At 37.4% G+C, this 16,944-nt stretch overlaps 8 protein-coding genes across 14 annotated transcripts in view; 7 read left to right on the top strand and 1 right to left on the bottom strand.

Annotated features, from left to right (window-relative positions):
- The window catches only part of LOC117692399 (histone H1-delta-like), a 131,995-nt gene that overhangs the window by 39,339 nt on the left and 75,712 nt on the right, over positions 1–16,944 (top strand). For 6 of the 7 annotated variants that reach the window (XM_066079592.1, XM_066079593.1, XM_066079596.1 and 3 more), the window contains exons 5-6: positions 2,684–2,838; positions 11,509–11,663. The gene's annotated coding sequence lies outside the window, so the exon portion shown is untranslated. The remainder of the gene's footprint in view (positions 1–2,683; positions 2,839–11,508; positions 11,664–16,944) is intronic. The other variant, XM_066079598.1, reaches the window with a different exon arrangement.
- Positions 431–1,816, top strand: LOC136273880 (histone H1-delta-like). The gene has a single exon (XM_066079602.1). The coding sequence runs from the start codon at positions 1,112–1,114 to the stop codon at positions 1,700–1,702; it is 591 nt and encodes a 196-aa protein (XP_065935674.1). The 5' UTR covers positions 431–1,111; the 3' UTR covers positions 1,703–1,816.
- On the top strand, positions 3,371–4,381 carry LOC136273902 (histone H3). Its single transcript, XM_066079623.1, has one exon. The coding sequence runs from the start codon at positions 3,481–3,483 to the stop codon at positions 3,889–3,891; it is 411 nt and encodes a 136-aa protein (XP_065935695.1). The 5' UTR covers positions 3,371–3,480; the 3' UTR covers positions 3,892–4,381.
- The window catches only part of LOC136273915 (histone H4), a 14,500-nt gene continuing 2,770 nt past the window's right edge, over positions 5,215–16,944 (top strand). Inside the window, exon 1 of the mRNA XM_066079637.1 lies at positions 5,215–5,766. Within this exon, the coding sequence (XP_065935709.1) occupies positions 5,252–5,563 (312 nt within the window). The 5' untranslated portion in view covers positions 5,215–5,251 and the 3' untranslated portion in view covers positions 5,564–5,766. The remainder of the gene's footprint in view (positions 5,767–16,944) is intronic.
- On the bottom strand, positions 6,585–7,355 carry LOC136273873 (histone H2B-like). Its single transcript, XM_066079589.1, has one exon. It carries the CDS (start codon positions 7,353–7,355, stop codon positions 6,810–6,812), a length of 546 nt encoding a protein of 181 aa, XP_065935661.1. The 3' UTR covers positions 6,585–6,809.
- LOC136273874 (histone H2A) lies at positions 7,449–8,223 on the top strand. Its single transcript, XM_066079590.1, has one exon. The coding sequence runs from the start codon at positions 7,449–7,451 to the stop codon at positions 7,827–7,829; it is 381 nt and encodes a 126-aa protein (XP_065935662.1). The 3' UTR covers positions 7,830–8,223.
- Positions 9,256–10,640, top strand: LOC105320407 (histone H1-delta). The gene has a single exon (XM_011418338.4). It carries the CDS (start codon positions 9,937–9,939, stop codon positions 10,525–10,527), a length of 591 nt encoding a protein of 196 aa, XP_011416640.2. The 5' UTR covers positions 9,256–9,936; the 3' UTR covers positions 10,528–10,640.
- Positions 13,579–15,972, top strand: LOC136273448 (zinc finger MYM-type protein 1-like). The gene has a single exon (XM_066077871.1). The coding sequence runs from the start codon at positions 13,579–13,581 to the stop codon at positions 15,970–15,972; it is 2,394 nt and encodes a 797-aa protein (XP_065933943.1).

Raw genomic sequence — 16,944 nt, forward strand, 5'->3', positions numbered from 1 at the left:
TAGATGGTTTCAATCAAATCTACAGTATTAGAATTAATATAGGATGAAAAATTAAACGAGAGATCATGCAAATACCAATGTGGGATGAAATGTGTGTTCTGTGAATAAGTGTTTTAACTTCGCATGCTGGTCGCATGCCATTCTTGGAAAAGTTTATTACATATTTGGTACCGCATATTATTTCTTTCTAATTTAAGGTAATGGTGTACACTCTGAGGCGCAGCTAAACCATTCGGTACGATAAAAAAAGATAGGTTCGCGATGAATACAAAAAATGAATGAATGAATGAATGAAATGGATTTTTAAAATAAAAATTCTTTTTTACAAATTTTAGTTTGTTTAATTAATTAGTGAAGGAATAAAGGAATGGAATTTTTTTTTCTTTGTCGGATTACAATTCGTATATAAGCAAAACGATTTTACAGCGTATTTTGCACTAGAATGCTGCGTGTAATAGATAAACTAACATATAGTTTTTCCTTTGTCAAATTTGATATTTATGTGTTGGTCTCATTTGTTCTATCCGACAGGTTTTTAAATTTATAATCATTTCTAGAGTAAACATTTTCCCGGCACGCATTTTTGTGTGGCGTGTTTCTGGATGCACGGAGCTGTCGCGTGTTTCGTTAAAAAAGAAACATGAATTACTTCACCCCACAATAAACGACATTGAGTATACATGTCTCAGTAAGTGAACAGGTTATAGCCCTGAATAAGTTGTAAAAAATTATAATTTTTAGAGAGATTGCGCGACTTTTAGCTGTCTGTGCAGTTGCAAAATGATAGTCTGGCCTATGTTTTCGTTTAATTTTAAATATTTTCGTGATATTTTTACGGGCGAAACGCAGATAATACTTTACAGATATATCCACATTACGTGTTTTTAGTAGAATAGTTACAATTGCGGCCTATGAAACGTCGAAACAAGGATGCAAACACCAACATCAAAACACACATCGACCTCAGTATGAACAAGCGCTTCGATTTTAGGGGATGTTTTCGAGGACGTCCGCGCTCGATGTAAACAAAAACAGCGAGTGCTTGTGACCCCATTATTTCCTCGTCTTAGTTCGCAGTGAATAGAACGCCGTTTCCATTTCGTCCGAAACCATGGCAGATACAGCAACCACAACCCCAGCCAAGAAGAAGGTTACAAAGCCTAAGGTGCCAGCAGCGCACCCCAAGTACGTTGACATGATCAGGGCCGCCCTGGAATCTTTGAAAGAGCGTGGCGGATCTTCCAGACAAGCCATTCTAAAGTACATAATGGCCAACTACAAAGTCGGCAACGACGTCAACTCCATCAACGCCCACTTGAAAATGGCTCTGAAGAACGGAGTGAAGAAAGGTGCTCTGAAACAAGCCAAGGGCACAGGCGCCAGTGGCTCCTTCAAGCTTGGTGACAAGCCCAAGACTGAGAAGAAGCCAAAGGCCAAGAAAGTTGCCAAGCCTAAGGCAGCAAAACCCAAGAAGGCCGCAGCAGCAAAACCAAAGAAGGTAGCCGGAGAGAAAAAGACTGCAGAGAAGAAGAAGAAGTCCCCCAAGAAAGCAGCCGGACCGAAGAAGGTTAAGACTCCAAAGAAGAAGGCAGCAACTAAATCCCCAAAGAAGGCAGCAGCCAAGCCAAAGAAGGTCAAGACACCTAAGAAGTCAGCTGCAAAGAAAGCCAAGACTCCCAAGAAGGCAGCAGCAAAGAAATAAGCAATTCCAGCATCACTGCAGATTGCTCACTTTAAAAAAAAAAAAGCCCTTTTCAGGGCTACCCATATTTTTCGAAAAGATGTCTCAATTACAAATAACAAAGAAACGTACATGTGTGTGTGTGTGTGTGTGTGTGTGTGTCATAAATGTAATATTACATGCTTGGGTGCATATCTAATAAAACATAGTTTTTAAAATCGCATAAAAAAAAAGGTGACGACTGTCGGTATTCATTCCATGTATTCATTCATTCATTACTTTATTTCTTCATTTGTATTGGAAATATCATCCATTGATTATGAATGATATAATGAACAAAAAACAGACACAAACAAAATGAATTGACGTGCATTATTACTATCTGTGCATGTTTTCCTATATTTAGAAAATGTTAGTCTCTGCACTTGACATATATTCACATGAAACATGTAATGAATATGACATTTTTAGCCTTTATATTAAACTTGTAAAAAAAATAATATTAATGTGCAAATGATATCTTTTTTTTTAAACAATAGCATGCCCACCCTGCCTCTGTCCCCAACATTACAAAAAAAAAACACCAAAAAACCCATAAATAACCCACCAAACACCTAACACCCCCCTTCCAAGGAGGATTTTTTTTTTTTTTCTATGAGTATAAGAATAAATAAGGGATATGAAAATATCACAAATGCGACAATCAGTCGAATGAGGCCTGTTTAATTCACAATATTTTGAATTCATATATCAGCATATAACACTTACTTTTTAATCTTTTTTACATGCCATTGGAATGTTTTAACAGAAGAACTCATTTAAATGTAATTGTTAATTCAACAAGTACATATCTAATCATAGATGTAGGATGAGGCTGCATGCACATTACCTTTTTTTTTTATTTGACATGTGATTGAATTCATGCTTGTCAATCTTTTTCAAAAGCAAACAAAAAATAAATAAGGGGCATAGTCATAATTATTATTTTGTTGAATTCTACAGGACAGGAACATGTGAAATGTGCATATACAGGATGAAATATACATGATTGTGTCAGTCACTATGAATGTGGGAACAGCAGACTATTCTCATTTCTCTCTGCATTTACAGGATGAGTGCACTGGATTACATCCCATGGCATTTTCTGAGATATCGTGGTAAGTTTATTTATTTATTTATATATTTTGTTTTTGTTTTAATATTCTAATATGTGTACATATATATACAACGTACTTAGTGCATCTTGATTATGTATTGTTCTCTCTTCTCTAAACATTTTTGGCTTCTGAAAAAAATATATAATGCGACTCGACCTTTTAGGGTATACATATACATTATATATATCAGTTATGAATTTGATGGATGTATTTAACGGATTATAGGGCCTACATGTATGCATTGAGTTGCTATGAGTTGTTGATTTTAATCTGATTATGAACATGAAAATCGCTGAATAGTTTTAAAGACATGTATATGTTGTATTTCTATCGAAATTTGCTGTTAGTCTTATACTGGTTGCTTTTCTGTATCTCTTAAATTTAAATTTCACCGATATACGCCTAATTTTCTAAGTTCACAAATTCTGTGCAAAAGCCGGATTGAAATGATTTTGCACCGGGCCAATGGGCACGAGTTATTACCGACTAATCACAGGCCAGCTCTCTCAGTTAGATAACCAATGGCAATGGTCGTTAGTGAGGGCGCGGTGATTTTGAAGGCAGACCTGTTATTCATCGACTCGGTATAAAATTTATACAGAGAGCGAACTGCCTCATTCATTCATTTGACACTCGTCGAAGATGGCTCGTACAAAGCAGACTGCAAGAAAATCTACCGGAGGAAAGGCTCCACGTAAACAACTGGCTACCAAGGCCGCCCGTAAGAGCGCCCCAGCCACTGGTGGAGTCAAGAAACCCCACAGATACAGGCCCGGAACCGTCGCTCTCCGTGAGATCAGGAGATACCAGAAAAGCACAGAGTTGCTCATCAGGAAATTGCCCTTCCAGCGTCTGGTCCGTGAGATTGCTCAGGACTTCAAGACTGATCTGCGATTCCAGAGCTCCGCCGTCATGGCTCTCCAGGAAGCCAGCGAAGCTTACCTTGTTGGACTCTTTGAGGACACCAACTTGTGCGCTATCCACGCCAAGAGAGTCACCATCATGCCCAAAGACATCCAGCTTGCCAGACGTATCCGTGGCGAGAGAGCTTAAATTTCTTTGTCTCTGACAAATACAAAACGGCCGTTTTCACGGCCACCTAAACTTTTAGAAAAGATGCCTATATTACAATCAATGACGACTACAATTCAACGAAATTGCACAAGTAAAAAGTGCACATTTTGAAAACATGAGATTAAACCCTACACACATAATATGTACTTCTAAACTCTGCCCTTCTTATCATATTTCACTGTGAACTACAAACATGACAATGGTCAATGGGTAGAATGATTTGATCTGACACAATATAAAAGGCCCTTCTGAAGAGAATATATTATACTATACCATACAGCTATACATATGATTGCATTGTGATTGTTTTTTTTCTCTGTAAGTTGTGCATTTAGTCATAACATTACAAGAAAAATATTGCCGGAAAATGTAGGGCTGTACTTGCATCAGTACTTAAAATTTACCGACAGAAATGTGTATGGCACATAATATTTTATAATTATTGCAACCATATTTGATTCTTATACTACAGTCTCAGACATTCGTGCTATGATGCTCGCACATATAACTGTGTGTTATGTTAAAGAAAATATAAAGATAGTGCAATGAATTAGTTTAAAAGTAGGAAAATTCACTACTAAAAGAGCGATTCTGCATGAAATTGAAATTTGTGTAATATTTGTCCCCTGTAGTTCTTTTTTCATATTTCAGTGGTAAAGTATGTCATGAGCATGTGTTCATGTTCTTGTCGGATTTTGTTTTCTTTTATTCGGTTTCCTTGTAAAGAATGGAAAGTGTATTTTTTATCTCAATGAAATGAACACTTGACTGAATCACTGGTGCATAATTCATCAAAAAGGGAAGAAATACACATTGAAATTACACTATAACTGAAATTGCTAAAGTAAATATCATCATATTGCATTATGTTTTCATTTTGATATGTACTCACCGGTAAGAAAAATGATTTTTTTTTCTTTGCATGTATTTATTACTAGATTTAATACAGAATGTGTGTTTACACTTTAAAAAATGATATTAAACAAAAGCAAAATGATAATAATTATTGTGTTCCTATGTTTTGGTAAGATGTAGAAAATCTGGAACAAATGATTTATTCAATACCACCATCCCTCTTTTTAAAAAAAAAGAAACCCAAAAAAGTTTTATTAAATATATCTTATATAACAGAAAAGTGCCTGCAGACAACATGTCAACAAACAAGCGCCGAGGCGCGTTTACACTGTAGCCAATCAGCGTTGAGTTTACTTATTGCTAATTTTTCCCTGCCGAACTTTTCAAGGTAGAATGCTCTCTCACGGGTCGTAAATAAAGGGCATTATAAGCTATTCACGCGGCAGTAGATGATCATTTCAGTACACTCTAACTGAGAGAAAACATGTCTGGACGTGGTAAAGGAGGAAAAGGACTTGGAAAGGGGGGCGCCAAGCGTCACAGGAAAGTCTTGAGAGATAACATCCAGGGTATCACCAAGCCCGCCATCCGTCGTCTTGCACGCAGAGGTGGAGTCAAACGTATCTCCGGACTCATCTACGAGGAGACCCGTGGTGTCCTGAAGGTGTTCCTTGAGAACGTCATCCGTGACGCAGTCACATACACAGAGCACGCCAAGAGGAAGACCGTCACAGCCATGGACGTTGTCTACGCTCTGAAGAGACAGGGACGTACCCTCTACGGATTCGGTGGTTAGACAACCAACCGCCTTTGTGCTACACGCACAGGACAACAAACGGCCGTTTTAACGGCCACCAAATTTTTAGAAAAGATGCCTCTATCACACATGTTGTGAAATGTTGTACATACTGGGTTATGATATATGTATATCTGACATAAAGAACAGGAGTTCATGGAATACAGAAAGGGTTATTGATAAGTAGTTTATGTTAAGGCAAGGTCAAAATCACCACCCGTTCCCTAACCCCCCCCCCCCCCCCCCCCAAAAAAAAAAAAACAAGACACACACACATCATTGTCAATCACACCTTTCCCTGACATGCTTTCTATATTCAAATTTGACTAGTACTATAACTCATTCATAAATATCAATTGCACCTTATTTCATTCAACCCAACCATATTTGTATTTTTATTATTTCTTTTTTAACAATCTTGATATTTAGAATAGGGACCAAATCATTCCGTGCAGTTTAAACAAAGCAATATATTTCACCAGCTGTTAGATATAAATGTTTGGTTATTTTTTTATTCCAAAAATCTATATTATAACATGTTTAAATAGACACATAATATGTAAACATAAACACATCATTTATCGATTGTTTTCTGATATTTGAATATCAATAAATTACAATGAAATAATATATGGGCTATTGTGGACCATATTCAAGTCTTAAAATCTGCGGAAGTGAATTATCGTTGTAACAATTAATAGGTGGGGAAATAAATTAGAATATACAGCATAGTTGTGTGCCCAGAATATGTTGTTACAGATTTATTATAACATTAGATAATAGTATTCAACAGACAGATCATATGTTAAATTGTTCAGTCATAACTATCAGTTATGTGCCATTATAAATAAACACAACTATATATAAACACAACTATAAATAAACACAACCAATGGGAATCTTCTGTACTCTAAGACTATTACATCGAAAATAGGAGAAATATGTGGAAATCGGGCACATGTGCTGTAATTGGGAAAGATTTTGTTTTTATTGTACATGTACGTACCCCTCTGATGCATAATTTGTATTTGATGTATGTGTATTTGAGGGTTTTTTTTTTCTTCATGTATTTGTTTATTTTTCTTAAAGGACCGTTTAAGAAATTGACAGCATTACAATGACACAACCAGTACACACAACTGAAACAGTTGTTTACTATTGCATTATAAAGATGGTAGCTTTTCGAAAAATTTGTGTGGCCCTGAAAAGGGCCGTTTTGTTTTATCAAACTGCCACTGCTTGCAGTTTACTTGCTGCTGGTGTACTTGGTGACAGCCTTGGTGCCTTCAGAGACAGCGTGCTTGGCCAATTCACCGGGCAGGAGAAGACGGACTGCAGTCTGGATTTCTCTGCTGGTGATGGTTGAGCGTTTGTTGTAGTGGGCCAGGCGGGAAGCCTCGGCGGCGATTCTCTCAAAGATGTCATTGACGAAAGAATTCATGATGCTCATGGCCTTGCTGGAAACTCCAGTGTCAGGGTGCACCTGCTTCAGGACTTTGTAGATGTAGATAGCGTAGGATTCCCTCCTCCTCCTGCGCTTTTTCTTGTCCCCAGTTCTCTGGGCCTTGGCCTTGGTGGCGGCTTTCTTAGCTCCTTTAGATCCGACTTTGGGTGGCATGTTTACAGATTGCTGGCAAACTGAAACTATGAGTGGCGCTAAGCGAATCGCGGCCTTATATATCACGCGAGGGGGATTGAAGCGAACAGGTAAATTGCGGACGTCCTTGTAAACATTAAATTGGTCGGTTTGCCCGAGGTGCGTATAAGACAAGCGTAGCGATTGGCGGAACATTTCAATCCGTGGAAGTGTTTAAATAGCGTGGCGCAGCGCATCGTGTGTTATTCGTTGATATCATTTTGTCAGCACCCAACCTACAACTTGAAAATGTCTGGACGTGGTAAAGGAGGTAAAGTGAAGGGAAAGGCAAAGAGCCGATCATCCCGTGCCGGACTTCAGTTCCCCGTGGGTCGTATCCACCGTCTGCTGAGGAAGGGCAACTACGCCGAGAGAGTCGGAGCCGGTGCCCCTGTGTACCTGGCCGCCGTTCTTGAGTACTTGGCCGCTGAAGTGTTGGAGTTGGCAGGCAACGCAGCCCGTGACAACAAAAAGACCAGAATCATCCCCCGTCACCTGCAGCTGGCCATCCGCAACGACGAGGAGTTGAACAAACTTCTGTCCGGCGTGACCATCGCCCAGGGTGGTGTTCTGCCCAACATCCAGGCCGTGCTCCTCCCCAAGAAGACCCAGAAGCCCGCCGCCAAGTAAAAAGTCAGCTCTGTCGACTTTTTTGTCTATACCAAACGGCCGTTTTCACGGCCACCCATATTTTTCGAAAAGATGCCTCTATAATATGCAGTGTACATGCACATAAGCATTTATATAAAAAGCACACGTAGATACACGCTTCTTAGATTATCGAGACAACGGTATATATTAGCGTGCGTGCAGTTGCTTTCAAGAAAAAAGAAACACACACACACACATTAATTTAAAACTGTCTGTGTTCAATATTTTGATTCCGATTTGCACATTCTATTTGTATTTCGATTAATTTCATTTCTATTACGCTGTCAATTAATATACCATCCTCGTCCCTGACTGCATGTAATCAACGTTTTCCCCGATTTAATTTTGTAAAGGAAATCGCCAGACTTTAAAAGAGAGAGAGAGAGAGAGAGAGAGAGAGAGAGAGAGATAAATAAATATAAAAAAAATAAATAAATAGACACTTGGCGCATATAGATGATACAGACTATGGAGAAATTCACGTGAATGTTCGCACAATTTGCGTGCTGTATATTTAACCAGGTCGTTAATTAATAACATTTCTAACTGAACTGATTTTGTGTGCTTGGATAACGACTTGTCGTATAAAAGGAAATATACAATTCTAGGTTTCTGTGTTTATATAACTGAAGTGTTTGAAACCCATTGATAAGAAACGTATATATATACACACATGCATACTCTGTCACATAAATGTTAAATTATTACGATTCATATGTACTTATACTCGATGAAGTGCTACTGTGAATGATACATTTATGTCAGAGATCAATGATATTGAAAGCTAGGGGTGAATATTGTATAAATTGTATGTGCATTAATTTCGAAATCTACATCTGTATAGGCTTATGGATATATCTATAAATGCAATCTGATGTACATGTGATTTTTTTTTTTTTTTTTTTTTTTTTTTTTTTTTTTTTTGGAGGTAGCTCGAGATAATAAGTTTACGATTTTTGCCTCACACGTTGCTGGTAGATGGTTTCAATCAAATCTACAGTATTAGAATTAATATAGGATGAAAAATTAAACGAGAGATCATGCAAATACCAATGTGGGATGAAATGTGTGTTCTGTGAATAAGTGTTTTAACTTCGCATGCTGGTCGCATGCCATTCTTGGAAAAGTTTATTACATATTTGGTACCGCATATTATTTCTTTCTAATTTAAGGTAATGGTGTACACTCTGAGGCGCAGCTAAACCATTCGGTACGATAAAAAAAGATAGGTTCGCGATGAATACAAAAAATGAATGAATGAATGAATGAAATGGATTTTTAAAATAAAAATTCTTTTTTACAAATTTTAGTTTGTTTAATTAATTAGTGAAGGAATAAAGGAATGGAATTTTTTTTTCTTTGTCGGATTACAATTCGTATATAAGCAAAACGATTTTACAGCGTATTTTGCACTAGAATGCTGCGTGTAATAGATAAACTAACATATAGTTTTTCCTTTGTCAAATTTGATATTTATGTGTTGGTCTCATTTGTTCTATCCGACAGGTTTTTAAATTTATAATCATTTCTAGAGTAAACATTTTCCCGGCACGCATTTTTGTGTGGCGTGTTTCTGGATGCACGGAGCTGTCGCGTGTTTCGTTAAAAAAGAAACATGAATTACTTCACCCCACAATAAACGACATTGAGTATACATGTCTCAGTAAGTGAACAGGTTATAGCCCTGAATAAGTTGTAAAAAATTATAATTTTTAGAGAGATTGCGCGACTTTTAGCTGTCTGTGCAGTTGCAAAATGATAGTCTGGCCTATGTTTTCGTTTAATTTTAAATATTTTCGTGATATTTTTACGGGCGAAACGCAGATAATACTTTACAGATATATCCACATTACGTGTTTTTAGTAGAATAGTTACAATTGCGGCCTATGAAACGTCGAAACAAGGATGCAAACACCAACATCAAAACACACATCGACCTCAGTATGAACAAGCGCTTCGATTTTAGGGGATGTTTTCGAGGACGTCCGCGCTCGATGTAAACAAAAACAGCGAGTGCTTGTGACCCCATTATTTCCTCGTCTTAGTTCGCAGTGAATAGAACGCCGTTTCCATTTCGTCCGAAACCATGGCAGATACAGCAACCACAACCCCAGCCAAGAAGAAGGTTACAAAGCCTAAGGTGCCAGCAGCGCACCCCAAGTACGTTGACATGATCAGGGCCGCCCTGGAATCTTTGAAAGAGCGTGGCGGATCTTCCAGACAAGCCATTCTAAAGTACATAATGGCCAACTACAAAGTCGGCAACGACGTCAACTCCATCAACGCCCACTTGAAAATGGCTCTGAAGAACGGAGTGAAGAAAGGTGCTCTGAAACAAGCCAAGGGCACAGGCGCCAGTGGCTCCTTCAAGCTTGGTGACAAGCCCAAGACTGAGAAGAAGCCAAAGGCCAAGAAAGTTGCCAAGCCTAAGGCAGCAAAACCCAAGAAGGCCGCAGCAGCAAAACCAAAGAAGGTAGCCGGAGAGAAAAAGACTGCAGAGAAGAAGAAGAAGTCCCCCAAGAAAGCAGCCGGACCGAAGAAGGTTAAGACTCCAAAGAAGAAGGCAGCAACTAAATCCCCAAAGAAGGCAGCAGCCAAGCCAAAGAAGGTCAAGACACCTAAGAAGTCAGCTGCAAAGAAAGCCAAGACTCCCAAGAAGGCAGCAGCAAAGAAATAAGCAATTCCAGCATCACTGCAGATTGCTCACTTTAAAAAAAAAAAAGCCCTTTTCAGGGCTACCCATATTTTTCGAAAAGATGTCTCAATTACAAATAACAAAGAAACGTACATGTGTGTGTGTGTGTGTGTGTGTGTGTGTCATAAATGTAATATTACATGCTTGGGTGCATATCTAATAAAACATAGTTTTTAAAATCGCATAAAAAAAAAGGTGACGACTGTCGGTATTCATTCCATGTATTCATTCATTCATTACTTTATTTCTTCATTTGTATTGGAAATATCATCCATTGATTATGAATGATATAATGAACAAAAAACAGACACAAACAAAATGAATTGACGTGCATTATTACTATCTGTGCATGTTTTCCTATATTTAGAAAATGTTAGTCTCTGCACTTGACATATATTCACATGAAACATGTAATGAATATGACATTTTTAGCCTTTATATTAAACTTGTAAAAAAAATAATATTAATGTGCAAATGATATCTTTTTTTTTAAACAATAGCATGCCCACCCTGCCTCTGTCCCCAACATTACAAAAAAAAAACACCAAAAAACCCATAAATAACCCACCAAACACCTAACACCCCCCTTCCAAGGAGGATTTTTTTTTTTTTTCTATGAGTATAAGAATAAATAAGGGATATGAAAATATCACAAATGCGACAATCAGTCGAATGAGGCCTGTTTAATTCACAATATTTTGAATTCATATATCAGCATATAACACTTACTTTTTAATCTTTTTTACATGCCATTGGAATGTTTTAACAGAAGAACTCATTTAAATGTAATTGTTAATTCAACAAGTACATATCTAATCATAGATGTAGGATGAGGCTGCATGCACATTACCTTTTTTTTTTATTTGACATGTGATTGAATTCATGCTTGTCAATCTTTTTCAAAAGCAAACAAAAAATAAATAAGGGGCATAGTCATAATTATTATTTTGTTGAATTCTACAGGACAGGAACATGTGAAATGTGCATATACAGGATGAAATATACATGATTGTGTCAGTCACTATGAATGTGGGAACAGCAGACTATTCTCATTTCTCTCTGCATTTACAGGATGAGTGCACTGGATTACATCCCATGGCATTTTCTGAGATATCGTGGTAAGTTTATTTATTTATTTATATATTTTGTTTTTGTTTTAATATTCTAATATGTGTACATATATATACAACGTACTTAGTGCATCTTGATTATGTATTGTTCTCTCTTCTCTAAACATTTTTGGCTTCTGAAAAAAATATATAATGCGACTCGACCTTTTAGGGTATACATATACATTATATATATCAGTTATGAATTTGATGGATGTATTTAACGGATTATAGGGCCTACATGTATGCATTGAGTTGCTATGAGCAGAGGCGTAGTCACAGGGGGGGCAGCGGGGGCACTAGCCCCCCCACTTTCAGATATGGGGGGGCAAGAGTATGTCTGTGCCCCCCCCACTTAATGTCGAACAAAATCACAGCTATGTTGAAATATTATATTAAACCATTATAACAGTTCTCATTTTATGGCAAATTTATTTTATTTTCAGCAACAACTGAGTAAGCATTTCTCTTGAAGTAATAGTAATGTATAGTAATTAAATCTGTCGAGACCTCTTGTGTTCGCATGTTTGGGATAGGGAGTGCGGGTCATAAATTTGACCTAAGTTTAGACGTTTCTGTTTCACTCAGCATCTGTTATCTAACAAAATTACATTAGAGGTACAAGCTGCCCCTTGTGCTGACATCTAAAAGTCATTATTTATTTGCTGTATCTCATTTCTTGTTTAACACATAGGCCGTGAAGTAAGATTTGTCAAACCTCTGGATTTTTTCATTATTTGCTGATTCATTAGTGATTATATGCTTGCAGTCTGACCATCTCTTTCAATCAGTAAGTTTTTATGATTATTTTGTTTTGTGTTATTAGCAAAATGATTAAATTGATATAGAATTAATACATCATAGATGAAACTGTTGTATAAGACCACTCATTCACGCTATTCTGGAGTTAACAAATTGAAATATTAATGTTACTGTAACTAAAACAAAAATCAAGTTAAATCTATTTGAACACCTGGAATTTTATTTCAGAACCATGAATGAACTTGACAATTTATTGTCAGCAATGAAGATAAACGATGAGGACTCTGTGGTAAGCATACGTTTAAAACATTTGCGAAGAGTCCAGGGTGATTCGTGTCAACCTGATTATGAAAGACTCCAATCAGATAAATTAGCGTCAATGTTAATTCCCTTGGAAATAAATGTAGATGAAGGTGGCCAACAAGCCCTGAAATGCACGGGAAATGGAAATTGCTTATATAATAGTGCATCACTTGTGCTCTGTGGAGATGAGCATTTGTCCACAAGTCTACGCATTTTAACTGCTTGCGAACTCTTCAGCAATGGACAATTGTACACAGATCATCCTGCTCTAGAAACTGTCATCAAGAACCCAGAATTTATGTCTAGGAATTTAAATGATGCCAGAGCAATGATATTTCCTACAGCTGAGATTAGCAGTGAAAATGAAACCAATGTGAGAAATGTTGCACTTTCTACATGTACAGATAGGGCATGGTCTGGTTTAATACATATCATGGCATTGGCCACAGTTCTCCAACGCCCTATATACTCTGTTTATCCTGAGGTTAATATGGGAATCAGGCCACTTTTCAACAATTTATTTTACCCAGTAAGTTCAAATGAAGTAAATGAAGGGCACATTGAGATTATGTATATCATGTGGTCTAGAGATGGCAATTTTGATACACGTGATGGTGCTTTGTTTGAACCAAATCATTTTGTACCACTCGTGAAGAAACAAACATCAGTACATCAAAAAAGAAAACTGTCAGAAAGTCCACAGAAATCAAGAAAAAAAGTTAAGCAACAGAAATCCATAAGTTCTTTCTTTCAGAAAAAGAATAAAACATCCGAGAAACAAACTGAAGGTATGAAACCTTCAACATTTACAGCATATAAAGAAAAATCAATTTTAATCATACATAATGAGACAGAAAAAATGGACATTAAATCCGATCAGAGTGACAAAACAAGCACGCTGTATGAAGAAAAATGCCAAGTCATAGAAGATAAGAATTCTGCCGAAGAGAACAGCAACAAGGAAAGTGCACAAAAAATTATGGAAGGGGAAATAGTACAAGAAGAAAAACAGAATTTAGTTGACACAGAAAATACAGAGTTTATCGATTCATTGGCTGACGAAAGTTGCTCTGAAAAAACAGCACTCGCAGATGACTGTGCAGACATTTGCTGTACTGGTAACACTCCATTTCAACCACGTGATAAAGCCATACTACAGCAAACAAAAGTCACAATAAAGAGAAAGAATAAAACCATAACAAGAGCTGTTCAAGGGAATTGGTTTGATGATTTTCCTTGGCTTACACTTTGCACAACTAGAAAAAATGTCTTCTGCTTTTTCTGCAGAAAGGCTGTTAAGAGAAAAGTTTTGATGCTGAGTAAAAATGCGGAATTGGCCTTTTCTAAAAATGGCTTTTCAAACTGGAAAAAGGCCATGAATCGTTTCAGGGAACATGAAAATTCATCAGCTCATAAAGAGGCAGAATTAAATATTAGGAGATTGCAAAGTGGTGCCATGGCTGTAAGTGAGCAGATAGAGAAAAAGGAACAGGAAGACCAGAAGAAAAGACGATTGGCACTCTCCTGTCAGTTGTCTTCCTTGAAATTTCTATTACGACAGGGACTTGCAGTCAGAGGACACAGTGAATCTGAAGGTCACCTCACTCAGCTACTTAAATTGCGAGCTGAAGATAACCCAACAATCTTGTCATGGATTGAAAAGGGGAGATATGTTTCTCCAGAAATTGTGAATGAACAAATTTCTCTGATTGGACTGGAAATTTTGAGATCTGTGCTTGATGATGTAAGACAGGCAAAATGGTTTTCTATTATGGCAGACGAGACTATGGATGTTGCATACAAAGAACAGTTAGTTGTATGTGTCAGATGGGTTGATGACAGCTTCAATATTCATGAAGATATGTTAGGTCTTTTTGAAATTCATTCACAAACAAGTGACTTTATAGCTTTGGCAGTGAAAGATGTTCTTATTAGAAGTGGTTTGCCCTTAGAATTATGTCGGGGTCAGGCATATGATGGTGCGCCAAATATGTCGGGACACTTAACAGGTGTAGCAAAACAAATCCAGAACCAGTATCCATCTTCCATTAGCGTCCACTGTTTTGCTCATTGTATTAATCTTAGTGTTCAAGATGTTACCAAAAAATGTTCCGCAATACGTGACTCAATGGACTTGGTCACTGAAATTGAAAAACTTATTTGTCTATCTCCAAAGAGAAAACATCTCTTCATGCAAAAGAAATTGCAAGAAACAAATCTTAGTTCACCAAACCTCAGACCAATTTGTCCAACTCGATGGACTGTTAGAACATATGCTATAGAATCTGTAATTCAGAACTACAAAGTTCTACAGGACGTTTTAGATGACATACATACTAATACTAATGATGAATACTCCAGACGAGCAGGTGGACAACTGGCTATGATGGAAAAGTTTTCAACATATTTTGGATTGAAGCTATCACACTTAATATTTGCTGCATCTGAGCAGTTATCCATTTCAATCCAGGGGAAAAATACTTCAGCACAGGATGCTATCAGAGCTTCAAAAGCCACTGTATCCTACTTTGAGCGCCAGAGAAATGACTCTGTGTTTTCTGACTTTTATGATGCAGTTTGTGCAGAGGCAAAAGACCTGACAGACGAACCAACACTTCCAAGATATAGGCGTGCCCCCAAAAGATTAGATGATGGATCCAATCCCCATAGATATGACAATCCCAAGGATTACTTTAAACAGCAGTTCTTTGAAGCATTAGAACAAGCTGTAGGCACTCTTGAAAACAGATTTGAACAAAAAAACATGACCATCGTCAAGGAAATCGAATCACTTTTGCTAAATGCAGCAAATGGAGAGTTGTTTTCTGTGTCTGAAGAAATTGCCATGCTTTACAAAGATGATATTTCTTTTCCAAGGCTTGAACAGCAGCTCAAAATGTTGCCTGATATTTTCAAAGTTGACAGTGAAAATGAAATCAAAAAAGTTACCTTGATAGATACAATTTGTCAACACATGAAGGAGCCTATCACAAAGAAACTTCTGTCAGAAGTTACGAAGCTTGTACAAATTTATCTTACCATTCCAGTCACAACTGCCACACCAGAAAGATCTTTTTCGTCCTTAAGGAGGATTAAAACCTACCTCCGAAGTACAATGACGCAGGCAAGATTGAATCACTGTATGACTTGCTTTGTTCACAAAGAGAGAACAGACCAAGTCAACATCAAAGAAATAGCAAAGTCATTCATCCAGAAGATTCCAAGTCGGAAACTGTACTTTGGAAACTATTAACTATAGTTTTATTAAGACTGTTCTCTTTCAGTTTGGTTTCCAAGAATTAAGTATTGAATTATCTAAGGACTCTTCATTTTCAAACCTACATGTATAAGTTTAATAAATTTGTTTTGCATCTGAAAAGTATTCTTTATGTTTACATATATGTACTTTAGAATATATTCTAGCCATTCCGAATCTCATCAAGATTAGTAATTTCTACAAGATAGCTGCAGTATTGGAGATTCTGATTGTGGTATACCTGTGATGAATGTCAATCAACTTTAAATGCACTATTTGAAGTCCTCTCATTCAACTTAGACAGGGGCTTGATATTACATGTTTTACATCTTAATTTCTTTATATTACACGTTTTACATCTTTCTTGGATTTGAGCCCCCCCACTTTTAAGTTTGTGACTACGCCTCTGATGAGTTGTTGATTTTAATCTGATTATGAACATGAAAATCGCTGAATAGTTTTAAAGACATGTATATGTTGTATTTCTATCGAAATTTGCTGTTAGTCTTATACTGGTTGCTTTTCTGTATCTCTTAAATTTAAATTTCACCGATATACGCCTAATTTTCTAAGTTCACAAATTCTGTGCAAAAGCCGGATTGAAATGATTTTGCACCGGGCCAATGGGCACGAGTTATTACCGACTAATCACAGGCCAGCTCTCTCAGTTAGATAACCAATGGCAATGGTCGTTAGTGAGGGCGCGGTGATTTTGAAGGCAGACCTGTTATTCATCGACTCGGTATAAAATTTATACAGAGAGCGAACTGCCTCATTCATTCATTTGACACTCGTCGAAGATGGCTCGTACAAAGCAGACTGCAAGAAAATCTACCGGAGGAAAGGCTCCACGTAAACAACTGGCTACCAAGGCCGCCCGTAAGAGCGCCCCAGCCACTGGTGGAGTCAAGAAACCCCACAGATACAGGCCCGGAACCGTCGCTCTCCGTGAGATCAGGAGATACCAGA

This window comes from Magallana gigas, chromosome 3 (assembly GCF_963853765.1).
Source record: "Magallana gigas chromosome 3, xbMagGiga1.1, whole genome shotgun sequence".
NCBI classification, from domain to species: Eukaryota; Metazoa; Mollusca; class Bivalvia; order Ostreida; family Ostreidae; genus Magallana; species Magallana gigas.